Here is a 21367-nt window from a genome sequence, read left to right on the forward strand (position 1 = left end):
GATGATACGTTCTCACTCTCTCTCGCTCTCTCAGTCTCTCTCTCTCTCTCTCTCTCTCTACTCTCTCTCTCTCTCTCTCTACTCTCTCTCTCTCTCTCTTTCTCTCTCTCGTAGAGACAAATTATTCTGTGCTCTTGTTTTCTTCACCTGCTCATTCCTGATTATATTTTTAGAATACAGAAACGATTCTGCATTGCTCTCCTGACCTTTGTGATAGATCACCAACTCCTTTTCAGTGTGAATATCTTTTTAAAGAACTATAATAATGATACGTATTCTAAAACAAACCCAAACAACAAACAAACACACACACACACACACACACACACACACACACACACACACACACACACACACACACACACACTCACACTCACACTCACACAACACACACACACACACACACACACACACACACACACACACTGGTCTTTCACTTCCTCACCGACCTGTTGTGTTCCTCTTGCTTCACTCTTCCTTACTATGAGGAAAGCAAAAACGAGAAACTCTGATAACGGTAACAAAGCACACCAGGACCTTTTACAGTAACTTACAAACCAAGGAGAAGCTACAGAGAGTCAGGAACCAGAGACAAAGGAAAGCTGGGGAGTGGGTCAAAACCACAGCTTATTTTTTTCAGGGGCTGAAACAGTTGGTTAAAATGTTTTTTTTGTCTTTTTACAGATGGATCGCTGATCACCGTCGTCCCTTTGACCATTTGTTCTACCTTCGTTGACCCTGACCTAAGCTGACAACTTCCATGGCAGAAGGACAGCCAATAGAAGCTCAGCACCAGCGGTCTCATGGACACCAGCAGCAGAATAATCCAACCCGCCCAGAGCCGACTGAAACACAGGGGACCAGTACTCTAGGTTAGTTTTACCCAAAGAACACCAGATTTGGGCTTACAACTGAAACTGCATGCTTTATCGGTTACTAAATGTTTATCTGTGTGTGCGTGTGTATGTGTCTGTGTGGGGGTGCACTTGTGTGTGTGAAGAAGACCCAGTCTTTTCCTGTTTGACTACCAAGGAGCTCCAGCAGAACCTGAAGGAGATGAAACAGAGAAACAGAGGCATCAAGCTGCTGTTTGAAATCAATTCCACGCGCATTATTGAAGACAGCCTCACCAAATATGTGGTGAGTGGCGAAATGCTTTCATGCTCACACTCTACAAGTCCTCGATGGAAGATAACATACTCCTCCAGAAGATGAATATAAATGTAGACCTCAAGTTGACTGTAGTCCGTATAGAAACAGAACACTTGAAATCCAACGGCAGCTCTGTTTCATGACATTGCTTCCAACTTGCTTGCTGATGTAGTCCATTCAGACGCATATAGTTAAGGCCTAGCAAGGGGGTAGGGTGTCTTGCTCAAGGATCCAAGGTAGGCTGCAGACATTGGGGATCAAAACCAAAACCTTTTGAAAGGGAAGTCAAACAAACACCTTAGCCACTCCACTGGTTTGATGGTGCATTGTTAAGGGCTGATTACGGTTCCACGTCGACGTAACGCAAGGGGGGTTACGGACCCATTACGTCCTTGTGGACCCTCCTTGCGTCCACCACAAGGGCCTGGCGTGTGCCTCCCAAAGATGTTAACCTGAACCACAGCAAGGGCTGTGATTGGTCCGCTCACCAAAACCCGAAGCAGAACCAAAACAGGTTCAAGACTGCGTCGAAGCGCATGCCGGGTCCTTGCGTTGCGTCGACGTGGAACCGTAATCAGCCCTTTATAGAAAAATCGGAATAAATCGGAATATTTGTGTGTTGTATTTCAATTATGTAAATGGATATTTCACATGAAGGTGGATCAGGTCCATAGTGAAAGTGTTATGTCTTCCACAGCTGTACCAGATTGTGATAATGCGCTCCGGCAGCTACGACTCCCAGCGTGTTGCAATAGAGCGCCGCTACAGCGACTTTTTCCGCTTCCACCAGCAGCTGCTGGAGAAGTTCAGCGAGGAGCTGGAGGAGGTGCACTTCCCCCGGAAGCTCCTCAGCGGGAATTTCAACCCTGAAGTGATCGCGGAACGCCGGTTGGGCCTTCAAGACTACCTCGGCAAAATATACGCCGTCCGATGCGTCCGATACTCGAGTCATTTCCCCGAATTCTTCACGGGACAGGAGCAGAGGCGTGCCCACGACCTGCTGCGCGCGGGGCAGTTCAAGCCCGCCACGGAGCAGCTCCAGGCCACCCTGACCCTCCTGGAGAAGGTGGCCCCCTGGCAGAGCGCCACCCTGCTGGTCCCCACGCTGTGCGCCCTGGCCGTGGGCCACCGGGACCTGGAGGAGCTGGGAGAGGCGTTCTCCGCGGCGCACAGGGCGCTGCCCGCCGTCCGGCGCTACGGGCTCCGCCGGTACAGAGCGGCCCTGCTGGAGCTGCTGGTGGACGTGGGCTACCAGCTGCATCGGCCCGTAGCCCAGCTCCAGGAGGAGCTGAGCCTGTTTAGGGATTCAGAGAGGGGGCGGGTGTCTTCTGCTTCACTGAAAGAGGTGGTGGTGCAGGAGTTTACCTGAGGACAGAGGCCCTCTGGGCGGGGCCCGCTGAAGGGGGGCCTCTGGAAGGGGCCCTCTGGGAGGGGCCCCATGAATGAGAGCCTCTGGGCGGGGCCTGCTGAAGGGGGGCCTCTGGAAGGAGGCCCTCTGGGAGAGTCCCCATGAATGAGGGCCTCTGGGTGGGGCCTGTTGAATGGAGCCTATTGAGCCTATCTGGGAGGGGCCCGTTGAATGTGCATCACGGTTGCTAAGAGGTCTCTACGAACCTTGGATCATGTTTAAATCTGAATGTAAAATTGGTTGTTCCACTTCCAGGAACAACTAGTGGCCCCGGAGAACGTAAACCAGCAACAGGGACCATTTTAGGAATCCATAAATTGATTAAAAGACCAAATTACAATCTAGTCAAAATGATAGCACTGTAAGTGTAGCTCCTTGTTTTAGTGATTAAACCTAATCCCTGTGTTATAAGGAAGTCACAACGCATTGAGCAAAATGTTTACGCAGACAATGTTATCAGGTCAAACGAAGGGGAAGGAAGAGCGTCCTAGATTCTGATGTCAGTTTCTGGTCCGCAAATTAGTTTAGCCTGTTGAAATCATGTGGCTTTATTAAGAGGCCCATTTCACATGCACAAGTGTAAATGTACTAAAAACAAACGTCATGAATCAGAAGCCCCATCAAAATCACAGCCCTTGTATGCATCTTTACCAAAATAAAGTATTGAAAAACAGAAATAGTAGCCTTGTTGAATGAGTACACTGATCTATAATGTTCTGCGTATTTCACCAACATGCTCAAGTATACATATAGACTATTAGATGTTTAATTAATTTTAAGAAGAACGGGTTGCATTAGCTTATTATGTAGGCCTATTGAATGTAAAATCACCTTCAAACCTAACAATCTAACCTAAATCTATCCATCCCTAAAAGACACCCTAAACTTGACCAAATGCATAAACTTAACTATAACTCAACTATAACTAAACACCTCTTACCCATATACCTTAACCTAAAAGGCCAGACTCACAACCATCCTTAAAGTAATTTGTCAAAGTCCTTTACCGACATTGTGCATATGTGATTCACTGTGCTGTGCAGCTTTGGCCTCAGTTTTGCATACAGGGACCTTTTTTGACACCTTATTGTCTGCTCTGCTTGTAAACATCAACTGCCTTATTCCCTTTCCCACCGCCATGGGAAGGCACCTAGATGAAGCACACACATGAGCCTACATGCCATAATCTGTACATCCTCTGGAAAACCTCAATAATAATATCTGGTCTGCATGAAGATTTCCCAGATTCAAGGCTTAATTGCATGACAAACAATTCCCACATCGCTAACCGTATTATCTCCTGCCGACTGCAACCTCAAGATGACTACCACAACTAAACCCTAGCGACAGCCAGATTATCTCTGCCCATTTCTATATTGATGTGCTATGAACAGAGATAAACATTGCAGTCTTTGTATATTATTGCAGATCAGGTTCACAATTATCTTAACCTGTTTGGGGCCTGCTCATGAGTTTGAGCCAAGACGCCCTTGCTAGTGTTGAAGAAGCTCTATCTCTCATCAGGTTTTGTGTCAATTGTTTTTATTTTCAAAACTAGTAGTAATCATAGTATTGCCCTCTGTGTGTGTGTGTGTGTGTGGCGGGGGGGGGATTGTGTGTGTGTGTGCGTGTGTGCGTGTGTGTGTGTGTGTGTGTGTGTGTGTGTGTGTGTGTGTGTGTGTGTGTGTGTGTGTGTGTGTGTGTGTGTGTGTGTGTGTGTGTGTGTTAGTGTGTTTGATCTATTGATCTGTAATTATTTTAAATCAGCAGTGTGACGCAAGCGGTTGTTTTTTTGGCCACTTTTGAGTGGCTAGTAAACAGGATTCCCGCTAAGCTACAATACACCTGGGCCGCAGTATTGCACGGAGACACAAGGATTCACCCCATGAGCTGCTATTGACATGGTATATAAAGGCCATGGGAACATCGTGTAGCACCAGTCTGACTGGACTGGCAGATGGAAGCTTGTTCTAAGATGGCACAAATGGTAGGAAAGCATGTGTTCGATTTTTATTTGGACGTAGATGTTTGTTAGTGTATGGGTCGTTTGCAGTTTATTTTCGATTGGTAAACATGCAGAGTTTTCTTTAGATAACAAATAATAAGTGTTCGGTATCATATCTGCAGCCATGACACATTCAACTTTAACATTTTGCTTGATTGCTAAAGCAATTATTTTCCTGATATATGCAGCGGATGAGTGTTACAGTTATCTGGATATCCGGCCTTGTCATCTCTCTATTTGTAGAGTCCTGTCATGCACAAAAGGTAAAATACTTTGCTACTATATTATACTATTTATTACTACTTTGTCACTCATTTGGTTGCCGAAGAATTGAGAATTAAATAACGGCATTCCCTTTCCCTGCTTAAAGTTGAACATCCAATGGGGACCTCAGTCGATGATGTACCTGAAGGGAAAGCGTGAGTCAAGCTACCAAATTGTTTAGTAGGTTAGATTAAAACATGATTAACATCAATAGGCCCTTCTCAAAGAAGGACCTGTGTTCTGTTTACTCAGAACACAGGCTATGTCGAAGGAATTAGGCACTACGTCATTGGTTTGGAAGATACAGGTATAGGGGTGAAGGGACTACACTGGGGAAAGGTGATCCATCATTTCTGAAAGCACCAAACAAAGGTCCAAAGGGGCTGTCTAACAGCACCCACCTCACGTGCTGTAGAGTTCAGGAAGGCAGCCACCCATATGGACTGACGAAACGACGAAGGCGAGGGTGAGACACAATTGACAAAAAAGGACGACCCAAACACAAATTGTTGGTCTGCTACTTCCAGGCAGCCACTTGGTCTATGGTCAGATTGCATTGCTTTAACCTCCTGTGCCCTGGTTCATAAAAGGAGAACACCTATAGTTAGTCATGAATGAGCGTTAGGAGTGACCCCTTGATTGTCCTGTGATGACACTTCTGTGGAAAGGCTTTCAAAGATATGGGGGAAATTGTCACTGGACTCAAGCCCTAACGACTCTTTCTGTGTTGTTCTTTTGGATTCCTCTTCAGACGGAAAGAGGTATTTGAGTGATAATGAGGCTGGGGATTTGAAACAGGGCCCTGAGGGACGGTATGCGACGCTCAAAGGTAAGCTGAAGCTTTGGTTTTTGATTTACTCCATAAGCAGGCCTATTTAATTTCCTTTAAATACCTTTTAACCTTCCAACAATACTTAGTATTGTTTGGAGGTTCAAACTTAGCAAGAGTCAATTTAAAATATAAGATATCCCAATGAATAAACATTAACCATGTTTTCAAGTAAAAATTACTTAAACTATTTTAATGTGTGTGTGTGTGTGTGTGTGTGTGTGTGTGTGTGTGTGTGTGTGTGTGGTGTGTGTGTGTGTGTGTGGTGTGTGTGGTGTGTGTGGTGTTGGTGTGTGTGTGTGAGGGTGTGCATGCGTGTGCGCGTGTGCGGTGTGTGGTGTGTGTGGTTGTGTGTGTGTGTGTGTGTGTGTGTGTGTGTTTGTGTGTGTGTGTGTGTGTGTGTGTTTGTGTGGGTGTAGGCTATCAAAGGCTGCGAGAGTTCAAGGTCGGCAAGCCCAGTGAGATCCTGTGCTCAGAGAACATCTTCTTTCAGTACCTACAGGACAGATATCAAGCATAGATACCCTTTACAAAACATATTCATTAATTGTCTGTTTGCATGTACATAGAAAGATGTATTGTATATATCTGAACCCTGACCATTCCTGTATTTTGCAATTATGTTGTAGACAATTGCTAATGTGAATAGGGAATCCTCCCCATTTGTCTATTATTGGTGCTTGTATATTTATATCTTTGAGAAAGTTGTTCTTGTGCTGTTTGACCTTATTTGTGTTAAATATGTTTATATTCATGTAGTGAAACGTTTATTACCACTGATCAAGTTAATTCTGTGAATGAATGTCACTTAGTGATAATAGCATGATCTCTGATGTTAAATAATGTATATTTTACCATAATGTATGCATATAGATATACAATGTATATGCTCCTCTGCCATGCAACTTTGATGAAATATAAACATAACTGTGCGTCAAGCAATGTAGCGGTTTCATCTGCCTTTCTGTCATATTTTAATTAATTCAAACTTTAGTCATGTCTATGTAACGTGAAACCATTAGAATTTGAATATGTTGTGGGACAAGTAGAAAAGTGGAAACGTGTGTGTGTGTGTGTCCTTGTAGCCTACTGGAGAAATTATATTAAACCAGCGCACCCCCTCTCGCTGTAAAATCTCAGACGACAGTGAAATTGTCTAACGTAGCTATTACTGTAGCTACAACTCAAGCCACTAGAGGTTGATAATTGGAAATCTTACATCTTTTCAGTAAAATTTCTGAATTGTATTCACATTTCATAATTACGTCAGATTTCCATGGAAACCGCTTCAACCCTGCCACTCCAGACGCACGCACACAAAATAGCAAATTTAGTGACGGTCCTCTACTGACCTCTACCGGTAGAAGACCGTGGTTCGCGTGCTTGTGTGCATGGGGGTCTTTTATATCAATGTTGTGCTTTATGTACCCAACTGTCGTTACCCATTCTGGTGCCCGGTCATGGCAATCCCAGGCAGATAACTGGACCGAAAAACAAATTATTGAAACTCTGCAGGGAAGTTCAGGGATAAAAAGCATAATACCACTAATAATAACCAAATAATTTTCATAGTACTTTATTACAACAGTTTGTGACTTGAAGATTAGAATGTGTCCTTCAAATCACTCACAGTTCAATTGTAAAGGCCTATTGACTGAGACACCAAGTGGCCTGCCTCAGTGCCTCCAAGCCCAAAGTATGCTTGGTTCAAACAGTCGGCTTGGGAATGACCAACCTTTCCTCTCAACTACTTACAGCATTACTTTTCTACAGTAAGGTGCATTTTAACTGTATTAACCAATGCATTCATCATTTATTTCACCTAGTTCTGTTTGTGTATTAAATGTTTTTATTTTCTGCATACCAATTTGGTAACTTATCATCACATGAAAAAGGGAACTATTCAATGAATTAAGGAATGAATAAATAATTGACTCCCAAAAATGATATTGCCCCCTATTTTCAAAACAATCAAACATCATGTCCAGTTCTCAACAGAATCAGGTTTTTGAGCTGGGTTCCCAGTAGACTTAAGATTCGTCTTAGCCTGCCACAATTAATGCAAGCCCTATTGGTATAGGACAAAAAGCTTAAGAGTACACATGGATAAATTGTGAGCCATTATTAGGGCCCAATAAATACTGTAGACTGATTTGAGAGAACACATACACAGTGTGCATTTGAATGCCCTCTGCCACTGGTATGTTTCCATTATATTCCTTCATGTTTCAGCTGTTCCCACTTTGCCTCTCCTCCAGACCCAATTAAAAATACAATAAGAAAAATACTCTGCACAATTCGCACTTAATATAAAAGGTTCTTTTACATAGAAAATCCCATCCCATGTAATCAAAATTCCCTTGTTTATAATCCTTCATTTTCATCTCATATGCTTATATATTATACATTAAAATAAAATCTGCAGCTCTTTTTTGTTTTAAGGAGAATGCAAGTGTAGCATGTGTGTCTGTGTACACAGGCTTTTTTTTCATAGTTTGTATTCTGTGACCTCAAAACATGATCAAGTACTGCAGCGGTTGTATCCGCAATGTTTGAAGGTAAGGCATGTTATCATTCACATCGCGTTGATCTGAATGATCTCACTGTTTCAGGGTACATCTGTTGAAAGGTTCATTTCACTGAGCATCCAGAGCCATACATAAATGGAAAATTCAACAAATGCATACTAGTTTTATCAGTGGAGCTTGGAGGATAGTGTTAAAAGGCAAGGTTACCCGGGCCAAGGAAAGAACAACAGGGAACCATGAGACTAACAACCAAACCGATTACCTTAACAAACCTCCAAATAGGCAACTGAAGACAACCAAGTAACGGACCGTAAGGTATTGGCACTGTAGCAAGAGCAAATAAACCATTGGAAGTATGTTATTCTAAAATTAATGAATTCCTGTTTATGCAATAGAGAGATTGCATCAACCAATATACATTCAGGGGGGGAACACACATGCAGTACTGGAGTTTACATAACCTAAACATTCTCACTTTTTTGCGTTGGAACTCCCTATCTTTCACCCTAGAACCCGTGAGGGTAGTTTATTTGTGTGTCTGAGTGTGGCGGGTTGAAGGTTATTTAGTGAGGGGCACCATAAATAACGTATTCAGGCCTAATACATTTAAAAGGGGATAAGAGTGAGACTAGGCCCTGTTGCCCTTTTGAGTGTGTTTAGCGCCCCCTAGTGGTGGCTACAGAGTTATTCCAGGCCCTGGTGCTGTTCAGGTGAGTTTGGCGCCTTCTTAACAGCGGCTACTGAGTTAAGTCTCGGCTCTGGTGCTCTTCGGCTGTGTGTTTTTGGCGCCCTCTAGCGGTGGCTACAGGGTGATGCTGTTGCCGTCCTCTCGCATGCTTTCCTGGCTGCTGCTGCTGGCCGTGTGGGCGGGACTACCGTTTTGATTGACTGTCGTCATGGAAGTGTCGCTGGTGGAGGTGACAAAGCTACTGGGCATGGAGGCGCTGTGCGCGAGCGGCGCGCTGGAGGCGACGGAGCCGAGCCGGCCCAGGGAGTCTCTGCTGTAGTTGCCGTTGTTGCTGCTGTGTAAGTTGTGGGGAATGTACGTCGACAGGTTGTCGTTCTCGATGATGAGGTCGCCGTCGTCGTCCTCTTCCTCACTGTAGCCCTCCGCGATGCTGTCGCTATGGAAACAAACAGAGTGAAATAACTAACAAATCGGATCCCTGTTCAATAGTGACAGACATTGAAAAGTGAGCCATTAAGGATTATTATGCCTTAAATAATTATTATTATTATTTAAACCAGAATTCAAATTCCCATCCCGATGCTGTTTATTATGTTATAACACCTTGATTGCTTGTTAAGGCGGTCAAAGTTGGAAAGGTGTGACTACAACCCCAACAACCTAAACAACATCTGACTCAAAGGGAGGAGCTGACAACATAGGGAGAAGACCCTGTGGGTGGGTGGACGCATTTTATAAGTTACTTTCTCATTTCAAAACAGAGCAAATCCCTGCAGTAAAACAAAGTGAATCTTCTTATCGTCCCATTTCCTTTACCCCTCCGTGTCTGCCTGTGCAGCACAGGTCGGTTTCCTCACCTGGCCGTGATGGGGTTGCTATGGGACACCGGGCTGGGCGAGTCGCAGGAGAGGGCGGAGCCTGTGGACCCGGAGCCCAGAGAGGCGTTGCCGGCGGAGACCTTGCTGCCCCGGGGCAGCACGTTGTTCCTCTGGTTGGCCGGCTTCACCGTCACGATGAGGTTGTGGCTGTTGGCCACCATCATGTCCGTCACCTGGGGAAGAGGAGACTCGTCACACCGAATGGAATACATTATACGAGATGCAACAACCATGGGTACATCTTTTATAAAAATATATAATAGATATTTTAATTAATACATTAAAAAGGAAACCAAACATTTTAGATCTACAATTAAGGGTAGCTGTTAAACACAGGATAAAATACAAATATGGAATCAAATTGCACTCCATAGATTAAACGGCTGCTACTGCATGTATTTAATTGTTACTTGCCATTTTGGGTAAACCCTAAATAATAATCATAAACCGAACCTCTTTAATTTAAACCTCCCTAATAGGCCTGAGGGAGGATGTGTGGCCACAGAAACTCTTTCCTATAAGAAGCAGCCTAATTGCATCTCCCTGCCTAGCTAAAGCACATGCTACAGGCCAAGTTCATCAACCAAACCTCTTTAACTGTAACCTCCACAAGAGGCCTGCAGAAGTCTGCTTGGCCACAGAGGCTCTTCCCTAAAGAAGCAGCCTTCATTGCTACAGGCCACTTGCGGCACCAACAATGTCCGGATCGCCTCAAGTTACAAGTTATCAAAGATTAGGCTGTACAGATTCATCCCCTTAGAAGCAAGTTTTCCAAAAGCTTGCTTCTAAGGGTAAAACCTATAAGAAGCAGTTTTCAGGAGTGGAAAGTGTTGGTGCAGTGGGGACGGAAGGCTAAAACGACGAAGTAAAGAAAAAGCTGTGTTCCTGAGATTAAGCCAGTGTGGTATGGACGTGGCCTCGACTTCACCTCATACCTATACAATATTCCACCTGGATGTGAAAGGACCCTTTGCTAAACGTAATCCAGTGGCCCCAGCCTGGAATGTAAAAACACTTACTTAGCTTTCATGGGGAATTTAAACAGGAAATTACCCGGAGAAAAGTTAATTGGGAATAACCTAATGGTAAATGAGTCCAACCAAGATTATTTATGTAAGGGAATATTTATTTTCCACAGTTGAATAGGCCTGAGGGTTTACTTGACACAATTCATGGAACTACCTTTAGAGCCCCCACCATCATTCATTTGGGCTACTCTTATTCTAAGTGAGTGAGTGAAAATATATATAAAGTATAAAATATACATATACAAGTACCAGCGCCCATAAATAAGTCCCAGCTACTGGTATCCCATGTTATTTACCTGGTCCAGAGACTTCCCCGCTACATCGATGCCGTTGACCTCCAGGATCTCATCGTTGACCCCCAGCAGCCCCGTGCTCTCTGCCAGCCCCCCACGCACCAGCCGGGAGATGAACACCCCGGGGACCTGGGGGGACGCAACAGCCGTTCAGACGGAATCTGATGTTTGACTACGAGTAAATAGTGCAGTACTTCAATACTGTAAGAACAGCTGAACCTAAAGGGTCCGATTTCTCCTCAGATATAAGATAATATTTCAAGATTGGGATATAAATCAACACAAAAATAGATGTCATATAAAACCAGGCTACAATAGGATACTTAAGTAAATAATTAAATACAATACAACCCTGAACCACTTTTTGCTTACTCATCTCATTACTTAAAAAAACAAGATCACGATGACGAAGTGCTTTCTGTTCCGAGTATCAACAACATCCTAACACGTGCCATCTACCAAAACATAAACAAAAACAACAACAACTACAACAACGTGCACTCTCACCTTCTCCACGCCCTGGGGGGTCACGCGCACACTGACCCCGTCGCGGATGTAGAAGCCCAGCGGTTTGCGGGTGCCGTGTTTGTGGAGCCGTACCCGCCGGTGCGACTCGGGCAGGATGTCTACGTCGATTATGGACGAGATCTGCCGGAAGTCTTGCGGGAGACCAATCATGAGGACCGGCTTGTTCTTTTGGTGGGTGGAGCCCGAGGCATTAGGGCGGAGCCCCGTCAAGCCCAGCCCCTTCTTCCGTCTCTGGAGAGAGTTGGTGGCAAACACGATGGGCTCATCCTCTGGAGAGGGCAGGAAGTCAGAGGGAAAGGCTTGATTATTCCTTATTGATCCTTTTAAAAAGGTGCAGACTCCCCAACCTTTTCAGTCTTATATACGGCTCAAGTACCCCTTCATCCACACCGAACAACAAACGTTTTCCTTTCAACTACTATTATACCATAACTATATTATCACTTATCATTATTATTAATATCGTAGTAACCAAAGCTTTTAAAATTAAAAAGCTGTACTTCTATTTCTGGTCTTTATTGATCAGCAACAATCCACCATCCCAGTTTCATATTTAACAAATTCATCAAATATTTAACATATATATATTTGTGGTGGGTTAAGGGTTACAAGAACCCAATGGAATCTGCCCACGTTCCTCCCAGTGGGAATCACCGGTGACGAGAAAATGTCACTGTGCAAACAAACCTCTCTCCAACATCTGGAGGTAGGCAGTAGGCACAGTGCAAGGTGTGTGAGCCCTAATGGAGGACCTTCAAGAAACTATCTGGATCTATAACCCGATGCAACAGATCTGGTCCAGTGTACCAAGATCAGTCTGCACAGAAATAAATACTACAGAACTCTAATAAAAACATTTGAACAATGCATCATTGAAGCAAACTTGGGGCCCACATGAAAGAGATATTTTTTAAAGCTGATAAGTTAGTCCCGATATGATTTGGTCTATGGACTTGCGCCATACAAAGGGGCCTTTTACTAAACCTTAGAAGGTGACGGAGCCAGTGACTATAGGCCTAGGATTGTGACTTCAGAAGGGAAGGAGGTAGAGGGGCTAGGGGAGAAGAGAGAAGCATTAGCTTCTTATTTCCAGGTTGTATTCACAGGGTTATCCATATCACCTTATCCAAGTACGTCAGCACGCCTGCATATTTTTCTTAATTTATGTGTGGAGGTAAAGTAATCTCTTTGGGTCTGAAAATATTATGCTAAAAGATCAAATTCCGCGTCCTGCAGACAGGTTAGCCAATCATCTCATGCTGAGATATTTTACTTTCTTGTGTTTTTCCTCACAAGCTTTATTTGGATTCTAGAGATTTTCCTTTCTCCATTTGCGAAAGCCCACATTGGTTGACTTCGACAATCAATGTCAAGCCGTCCTAGGTGTACATTAAATGGTGTTTTCGCCGTAAGCATTTTTGTAGTAGACTCAGCCTCAGCTCTTCAGGTTCAAGGAATGCGTTATCAGACTAAATGGACCCTGTCGGAGGTTGTTTACACTCTCTAGAGTATGGGGAAGGTCAGAGTCTGTTCCTCTCTCCTCCACAGTCACATGGGATTTATTTAGTGCCCGACTTCCCATGAATCGGATCCGTGCTGTGAATAAATGAGGTGACACTGCATAAATTGTGTGCTTGTAATTTAATTTAAATATTAAATCATCTTCCATGTTTTTCCATTAACATTTGGTACGAGCTACAGGAAAACCATGTTACATGCATTCCTATTAAATTGTGGTTATGATCAAAGTAACCATAACACAGTTATATTGTAAAATATATATCAAGCGTCTGCATACACCACAACTTAATACGCTAACACAACGTTAATATTGAAACCCTTTCCAGCCAAGAAGTCTATGCTTTCTGCCAAAGCCACACACAATGTTGTTGATTGCATAAAATATTTTTAAATCTCCCATTATAATAATAATTATTCCATTAATTACTGAGATATTAGATCTATCAGAGCTATGCTGAGATTATGGTTTTTAATGGAGTATCATCAGTCAACTCTGTCAAGAATTAGCTTTGCCGAAATCACTGAAGTGGACACAGTGAAATTGAAGGACTTTGGCTGTTTCCAAACAGCGAGTCATGTAGGAGCCAGAGGATCAAGGAAAATGTTGTAGACAATCAACCTGCCCGAGAGCGTGCCTATCTCCACTGGAGACAAATACCCGACCTTCTGCATTCCTCCCCTCGCATTCCGGGAATAGCCGTCGCACAGCTCCATCAGACTGTTGCTTCCTCTGTGTACACGTCTTTCTATAATGCGTGGACCTCAGGCAGTTCATCACTCCATCATCAAGGACGATGATGAGGATGTCAACAACAACAAATAATTCTAAAATAATATCTTTCATATATTTTCATAACAAGGAGTTCCAGTACAGTATATTTTTTTCCGATATGTTAAATGTTGCAGATCAACTCTTTTTCTTGACCAGGAAAATGTATTATTGCTATAGTCAACGGTTAGCTTAGCTTAGCCAAAGAAAGTCGATGAAACTTTTTAAATTTTGTCTTTTTTATTCAGATTCTATTGTAAAAAAACCTGTTAACCAAACCTTCCCTGAAGTATGTTCACACAACTCCCTGAAGTATGTTCACTGTTTAGTCAAAAAGTAGAAGAGTCACTCAGCTACAAAACATTGCAAAATGTCTCTAAGAAAACAGAACAGACGTTTGAAACGTCAGGGTTTTAAGACAGAGAAGAAAGCTTTAATGGCAGTGATGACATGGTAAACATGCCAGTTTAGAGTGCCAATATTTCAGCTCGTACAACATGCTCTAAGCAGGCCTTGTCTGAGAGATGTATGTAACTGTGTTCTACCCTGCAGAATACTGTCATTGTCTGCCTGCTGCACACAACAACCCCCAACCCCAGGCTCTTGCTGACACACCATTTTTTCTGAGCGTCAAATTGATAAAGCGTTTGTTTTTCTGATGACCAACCGGTGTTGATGGTTTGTTCCTCCCATTTTGTATTTGTTCTCCCCAAGATAAAAGTATTTTCCTCCACAATCAGCAACTTGTAACTCTAGCCACATAAGGATTTAACTTCCATTATCCCACCTAATACAATAAGTCAGACTTTAGTCAGACAATTTCATTGTAGTTGATTAGTGCCTTTAAATTTATTTTTACAGCACACAACACACACACACACACACACACACACACACACACACACACACACACACACACACACACACACACACACACACACACACACACACACACACACACACACACACACACAGAAGATAATCTAAAAGAAAGAACTTGCAAAATTGAATAACATGTTGACCTTTTGGAAATAGTAACTTCTGCTGTGAAAAATGAAGAACAATAACAAAGTTCTTTCTCCCTCTGTCCTTTACAAGTCTGACTTGTACCTTTCAACAGACAACCCTATATCATGACAATTTAAGACCCATTCCCAGAACTTCTGCGTCGCTTTGAAACGGCTCTTTTTACGGATCCTTTTACCTTGTCATTTATACATTTTCTGTTCCATTGTGTGCACATAGGTACTAGGCTGGGCCAGCCCCCGTGGTGTTAATGGTTGCAACATTCCAACCATAATCCCAAACCAAAGGCCCCATTGCCCCTCACTGGAGGACAGTATAAACAGCTGTTGCAGCCAGGTCTCACTCCCTCTCTCTCCCGCCCTCTCTCCATCCATCTCTCTGATATGTAGCCAACAGATTTCATGGAGGGTTTGAGGTCTTTTTAAAAGGTTCCACTGATTTTACAGATCTACATATTTCGTCAAGCCGAATGCAAAGCAGAGCCAAATAGTATCTCCTTAAACTTTGATGTCTAGCTTTGTGTCCGTGTCCCATTCAAATGCATACACACACACAAACACACTCATTTAGCCTCAATTAATGTCCCATTGTCACAAATGTACTTAAATGATGCAGAAGTTTGCATTGGCCCGATTGTTGAGCCTTTTCTACAGAAAAGAGTGAATGCATGACCGCCAAAAATACACACAAATAAATTGAGATAGTGCGATTATCTTCTTCTAGAGTCTTCTAGAGTGAGCTCATCCCATTCAGTGACTAATAGCGTAGAGAAGCTATTAGTGCATAGTACTGATGGGTTTTGAACACACACACACACACACACACACACACACACACACACACACACACACACACACACACACACACACACACACACACACACACACACACACACACACACACACACAGGGTGGAGAAAGAGAGACAAAATAGATAATAATTTAAGCACAGAGAGGGTGTTGCAGATGATGCCAGGAACAATGCAGAACCTGTATGTGGTGGGTGTGTCTGCGTGAGCCTAAACTAAAATGAGGAAATCTGAATTCCTTCCCCTTAAAACAATAACCATGGGGAAGAGTATGGTTTACCCATGGTCAACCATGGTCAACCATGGGTAACCATGGGTAACCATGGGGAAACATGGGGAAACCATGCCATGGGTCCAAGACCCAGAGCAATACAATAATAACTACAATAACTTAAATCATTTCCTAAGTTTTCACAAAAGACAGTGAATAAAGATACAGGTTTTTACTGACATGCACCAGTATCATTATGTTGAGATGGATACGTGATCCTTTCTACATTATATCGCTCCATAAACAGATATATCCTCTATGTGACAAATACTTGCTCTTTTGCCTCTGTGTATACAGACTGTTGAAGTAATCTGATCAGACACGTGATAGGCTGCATCGCAAACAACAATAGCAACCTATTGTAGTCAGCATCGGATTCACATTACAGCTGAATTTGGAAAAGACAAAGAACAATGCAAAGAAAGAGCCATAGTACCCCCGGAACAGACCCCCACCTTGGAGGGCTGGTTTCATATGTTTGTGCGTGTGTGCGCGCTTGCACATGTGTATGTGTGAGGGTCTGTCTAACAGCATCCAGCTTATGTTCTCTAGCGTTCAGGTAGGCACCCACCCATAGTATGGAACAGGAGTGATCAGATGGCAACGCAATGACCGAGGTGTCATCAGAGGTCAAAGACAGGTTTCGCTCATAACACCAATGCTTAGTCTGCTGCTTTCATGTACTTTCTTGCCTCTTCTGGTGGTGATAATGTCTGACCTACCTCTTCTGGTGGTGATAATGTCTGACCTACCTCTTCTGGTGGTGATAATGTCTGTTTTACCAATTCTGGTGATAATGTCTGGCCTACCTCTTCTGACAGTGATAATGTCTGTCCTACCTCGTCTTACAGGGATAATGACAGCCTTACCTCTTATGGGGGTGATAATGTCTGCCCTAACTCGTCTTACAGGGATAATGACAGCCTTACCTTTTCTGGTGAGTATAATGCGTAGCAGCGGATTGGCCGAGGAGACGGCCTTCTGGAAGTTGTCGTCGTTGTTGATCGGCAGCAGGTCCCCGTGAATGTCGGCGTAGCCCAGCATCAGGTCCGTCCCCGGGATGTGGTGGACACTCTGCAGCAGGCGGTAGAACTCCTGGAAGCCTCCGGCGCCGCTCCGCTTCAGGGCGAAGCGGCGGTACTCTGCATCAAACTGGAGAGAGGAGCCAGCATGAGGGATGTGGAGCGCAGCTTGACGCCCATCTAGATCATTAGGAGACTCGCTGCGTAACCTCCGCCTTCTGCTAACGGGTACATGTCATGGATAGAAGATTTGGATTATTATTTATTTATTTTATGATTATTCATAATAGTTTATTTGCTTGCCAACTTTGGGTGATTTTAAATCTCATCTGAATATTGGTTGTGTAAGCCTTCTCTGCATTGGTGATAAAAGGCTAGTTAGAAATATATTAGAGCTGAATTCTAAATCCATTATTTGCATTTTGTCTCTTTACTTCTTGTCAAATGAAATTAAGCAATTGGGCAGACAATTGGATGAGCCAGTACAATAGTGTCACTGGTTAATTGGCTTAATTGATAAAGGTACCAAAGAATTACACAGAAATACAGGTTGGGAGCTTGAAATCTATTTATGTCATCTGAAAAACTTCTCTGAGATGTAACTCAAAAATGTTGAGATGTAGTCAGGTGATGCAGAATGCTACACAGCCCGTCAGGTGATGCAGAATGCTACACAGCCCGTCAGGATATCCGGAATATGACATCAACTACTGCCATTAAGAACATGTATCATGAAGAACTTGAAGTCATTGTCATGATTGCGCCTACAATTATTAAAAACGTGTAAATATCATCATGGCCGTTCAACAGCCTGTTTTAATTGTAGGTCATTGTGAGAGGACTTTCAAGTTTTCTAGTTTTTCATTTACTAGTTTTGTCCTATTTGATCTGTAGTAATTGACAGGACAACGTAGCCAAGAAAAGAACGCGCCCTTCTCTTCGCACTACTTTGTGTTACTCAGCGCCTTTTTCAAACATGTCCAAATGTAAAAGTAGATGGGGTGCACAGCGTTATTTTACATCCGGAGCCTCGACAACAGTAGGCTAATACAAAGGGTACGACTTGACGGCTGGATGGAGAAGAAGTGCCTGGCTCACAGTAGCGATGAAAACTGTAGCCTGCTCTACCTGCCCTGCAACATTCCTCAGCGTCACATGCCTGACATATTTCCCAACACATTGTGAGGGACAGCAATGTGTAGTATGACATGTAACAAACCTGATAAAACGGCGATCAATCTCTCCGACCATACCCTCCCACAATCCATGACCCATTATGAGAGAATGTAGTACACGGGCTATAGAGAATGTGGGGTGGTGGGGGTGGGGGGTTGGTTCTAATGCGTAATGCAGAACCAGCGTAATAATAATATAAGATGAGGACAATAAATTATAATGGAAATCAAATAGAATAGCATGTCACAGCAGAACGAGGATGAAACGTCTGACCAAGTCGGATTAAAGATATAAAAAAAGGGGGATACATGGGATTTACAATTGGTGCGTTTAGGATTAGAAGGTGCTTCGACCCGGCGGTGGATCGTAGGACGGTAGAGCGGCGGTACCCACGAAACACAGAGGCACGTGTAAATAACTCAGTACTGTCACGATACAGTATCAGTTTAAGCAATAGATGGCGATGGTCTGTTCGATACCCCTCTACCTACGGTAGAAACCAGTAGCCCTACGGTAGAAAACAGTAGTACTACGGTAGAAACCAGTAGCGCTACGCTACACACCAGAAGCACTACGGTAGAAACCCAGCACTGTGCCGTATTGCACTGATTGACCGCGCATCCATAACAATAAACACATTTGGCTCATGTCCAAACGACTAACAAAAAAAACGAAAGAATCATAATGATGGTAAAAGACCCATACTTACTTTGCTCTTGACCTCCACAACGTTTTGAGGGAGTTTGAACGGCGTCCTTTGCTGGTGCCTTGACATAGTGTTGTCCGGTTGTAGCACTGCGGATAAAATCATCCACCAGACGTGTTGTTGTCCTTCCCTCGGGGAGAAAACAATACATTAAAACGCTGGATATCGAAGACAATGTCCGCTCGATCGACGTGTTGGTGTTGACAAAAAGAAAATCACGCCACGTTTCCAGTTAGTGTCAGTGCTTGTGTCTCTGGCGATGTAAATGTGCCTCTGTTCTCACAGCTGTGTTAGAAGGCGGAAAGGAGAACAGCGATCGCGACAGGTGTAGAATGGTGTGGCCGCCGGATGGGCAAACGTCGCCTTGATCCGGTGGCATAGGAAAGCTCTCCTGCTAAAAGGGCAATGCTATCTCTTTTTCACCCCGCCGTCTCGAATCTTCCTATCAGGAACTGAAGGGCCCAAAACAAACCTGGGCGAGGAGAGCGAAATGGACAGGGCGTGTATTTCCTATGATCTTGTCACCACATTATTAATAGAAACAGAATAGGCTAGTTCTAATGAAAAATTCGAGGTTGGATAAGAGTTAGATGTTTCACAAAACGTAGAAGATGAAAAAAGAAGAAGAGACAGCCTGGCCATAGATCATAGCCATTAATAGGTTTATCGAATAGATATTCAACAAAAAGAGCAATATACAATATCGTTTCTAAACTTCCTATCTCTTTTTTTCCACATTTTCCTTCCCTCTATCTTTTTTCATATTATAATATCGTGGCGTCAATGTGTGCATGTAGTACTACCTTGTACTCCGTGTGTGTGTGTGTGTGTGTGTGTGTGTGTGTGTGTGTGTGTGTGTGTGTGTGTGTGTGTGTGTGTGTGTGTGTGTGTGTGTGTGTGTGTGCGTGTGTGTATTTAGTACTATCCTGTACTAGGATGTGTGTGTGTGTGTGTGTGTGTGTGTGTGTGTGTGTGTGTGTGTGTGTGTGTGTGTGTGTGTGTGTGTGTGTGTGTGTGTGTGTGTGTGTGTGTGTGTGTATTTAGTACTATCCTGTACTAGGATGTGTGTGTGTGTGTGTGTGTGTGTGTGTGTGTGTGTGTGTGTGTGTGTGTGTGTGTGTGTGTGTGTGTGTGTGTGTGTGTGTGTGTGTGTTTAGTACTACCCTGCACAGCATGTGTGTGTATTTGGTACTATCCTGTACTAGGATGTGTGTGTTCAGTACTACCCTGCACTAGGCTGTGTGTGTTTAAATACCCTGTACTAGGATGTGTGTGTTTAATACCCTGTACTAGGATGTCTGTGTATTTGGTACTACCCTGTTCTAGGATGTGTGTGTTTAATACCCTGTACTAGGATGTGTGTGTTTAGTACTACCCTGTTCTAGGATGTGTGTGTTTAGTACTATCCTGTACTAGGATGTGTGCCCAGTCCTAGCCCCCTCGAACTGCTCCTGTACTTTGCCAGCTATCTGCTGTCCTCCCTTTCCCTCTTTTTTCCACCCTCCTCCCTGCAGATCCTGAGTGATAGCATAGTCCTGGAATGGGGACAAAACACACACATACACACATGCACACGTGCACGTACACACACACACACACACACACACACACACACACACACACACACACACTGTCACTCTCTCTCACGCACACACACACACACACACACACACACACACACACACACACACACACACACACACACACACACACACACACACACACACACACACACTTATACACGCACACATAAATATATTGGCTCAACAACAATAATAGCAACAGTGGTATCCGATGAATGGAGGCAATGCGTTTGCAACAGCAACTGCAGTTGACCTCAAGTTTGTTGTGTTTGCAATCATGTAGCCACCAATATGTCAAATAAAAAACTCAGAGCATGATTCTTCTTGTCTTCTGTCATCTTCAGCAATGCCTGATCATTTTTACATTACATTAAACTACATTTATTTTGCAGACACTTTTGTCCAAAGCGTCATACAGTAGTTCATTCAACAATAAAGATATAACCCCAAAAATTCATATAATAAGAAAAGAAACAGCTTTTAAGTGCAACAAAATGGAAACAAGAGAACGAGAATAATTTTTAAGTTGTATTTTAGTTTTAATTACATCTTTGTTTTAAATTTACCTAGTCCTAGACTTGCAGAATGCTCACTTCTATATTTATATTCCTTTCCAAGTTTTGTCTCTTTGTCTCAGGAGTCTTTCTATAAATGTAATGTGTATTTGATATTGGCAGAAAACATTTCTATAGCATTACCTTACTTACTAAGTAAGTGTATCAAAATTGAAAGTCAACAAAACAACCAATAAAAACAAATTCCAAGATGCATTAACAAAACCATGCTATTGGTCTACTGGTTTTGGCTAGGTGGTGCCTATTAAGAAGGGTGAGTCATTTCTTCTTCAAGCAAGGTGTGCAGTCAATGAGGCAAAGTATGTCAAG

At 43.3% G+C, this 21367-nt stretch overlaps 2 protein-coding genes across 2 annotated transcripts; one reads left to right on the forward strand and one right to left on the reverse strand.

Moving 5' to 3' along the window:
- Nucleotides 1–477: 477 nt before the first annotated feature.
- Nucleotides 478–3541, forward strand: snx20 (sorting nexin 20). Its single transcript, XM_056599649.1, has 3 exons — nucleotides 478–872; nucleotides 1001–1140; nucleotides 1850–3541. Exons 1-3 carry the CDS (start codon nucleotides 761–763, stop codon nucleotides 2519–2521), a joined length of 924 nt encoding a protein of 307 aa, XP_056455624.1. The 5' UTR covers nucleotides 478–760; the 3' UTR covers nucleotides 2522–3541.
- A 3366-nt stretch (nucleotides 3542–6907) lies between these two features.
- Nucleotides 6908–19371, reverse strand: LOC130389708 (partitioning defective 6 homolog alpha-like). The gene is made up of 6 exons (XM_056599634.1): nucleotides 18904–19371; nucleotides 16926–17148; nucleotides 11581–11870; nucleotides 11077–11202; nucleotides 9732–9925; nucleotides 6908–9310 (listed from the first exon to the last, which is right to left on the reverse strand). The coding sequence occupies exons 1-6, from the start codon at nucleotides 19003–19005 to the stop codon at nucleotides 8989–8991; spliced, it is 1257 nt and encodes a 418-aa protein (XP_056455609.1). The 5' UTR covers nucleotides 19006–19371; the 3' UTR covers nucleotides 6908–8988.
- Nucleotides 19372–21367: the final 1996 nt, after the last annotated feature.

The sequence above is a fragment of the Gadus chalcogrammus genome, chromosome 9, assembly GCF_026213295.1.
Source record: "Gadus chalcogrammus isolate NIFS_2021 chromosome 9, NIFS_Gcha_1.0, whole genome shotgun sequence".
In the NCBI taxonomy this organism is placed as follows: Eukaryota; Metazoa; Chordata; class Actinopteri; order Gadiformes; family Gadidae; genus Gadus; species Gadus chalcogrammus.

What these genes read in the sequence shown, in the direction of transcription:
- snx20 (XM_056599649.1), top strand. Translation starts at nt 761, where the DNA reads ATGGCAGAAGGACAGCCAATAGAAGCTCAGCACCAGCGGTCTCATGGA. An exon ending in ACAGGGGACCAGTACTCTAG is followed by an intron (nt 873 to 1,000) that starts GTTAGTTTTACC and finishes GTGTGTGTGAAG; the next exon opens with AAGACCCAGTCTTTTCCTGT. An exon ending in ACAGCCTCACCAAATATGTG is followed by an intron (nt 1,141 to 1,849) that starts GTGAGTGGCGAA and finishes TGTCTTCCACAG; the next exon opens with CTGTACCAGATTGTGATAAT.
- LOC130389708 (XM_056599634.1), bottom strand. Translation starts at nt 19,005, where the DNA reads ATGATTTTATCCGCAGTGCTACAACCGGACAACACTATGTCAAGGCAC. An exon ending in CCCCCCAGGGCGTGGAGAAG is followed by an intron (nt 11,203 to 11,580) that starts GTGAGAGTGCAC and finishes GCGTCCCCCCAG; the next exon opens with GTCCCCGGGGTGTTCATCTC. An exon ending in CGGGGAAGTCTCTGGACCAG is followed by an intron (nt 9,926 to 11,076) that starts GTAAATAACATG and finishes CCTCTTCCCCAG; the next exon opens with GTGACGGACATGATGGTGGC.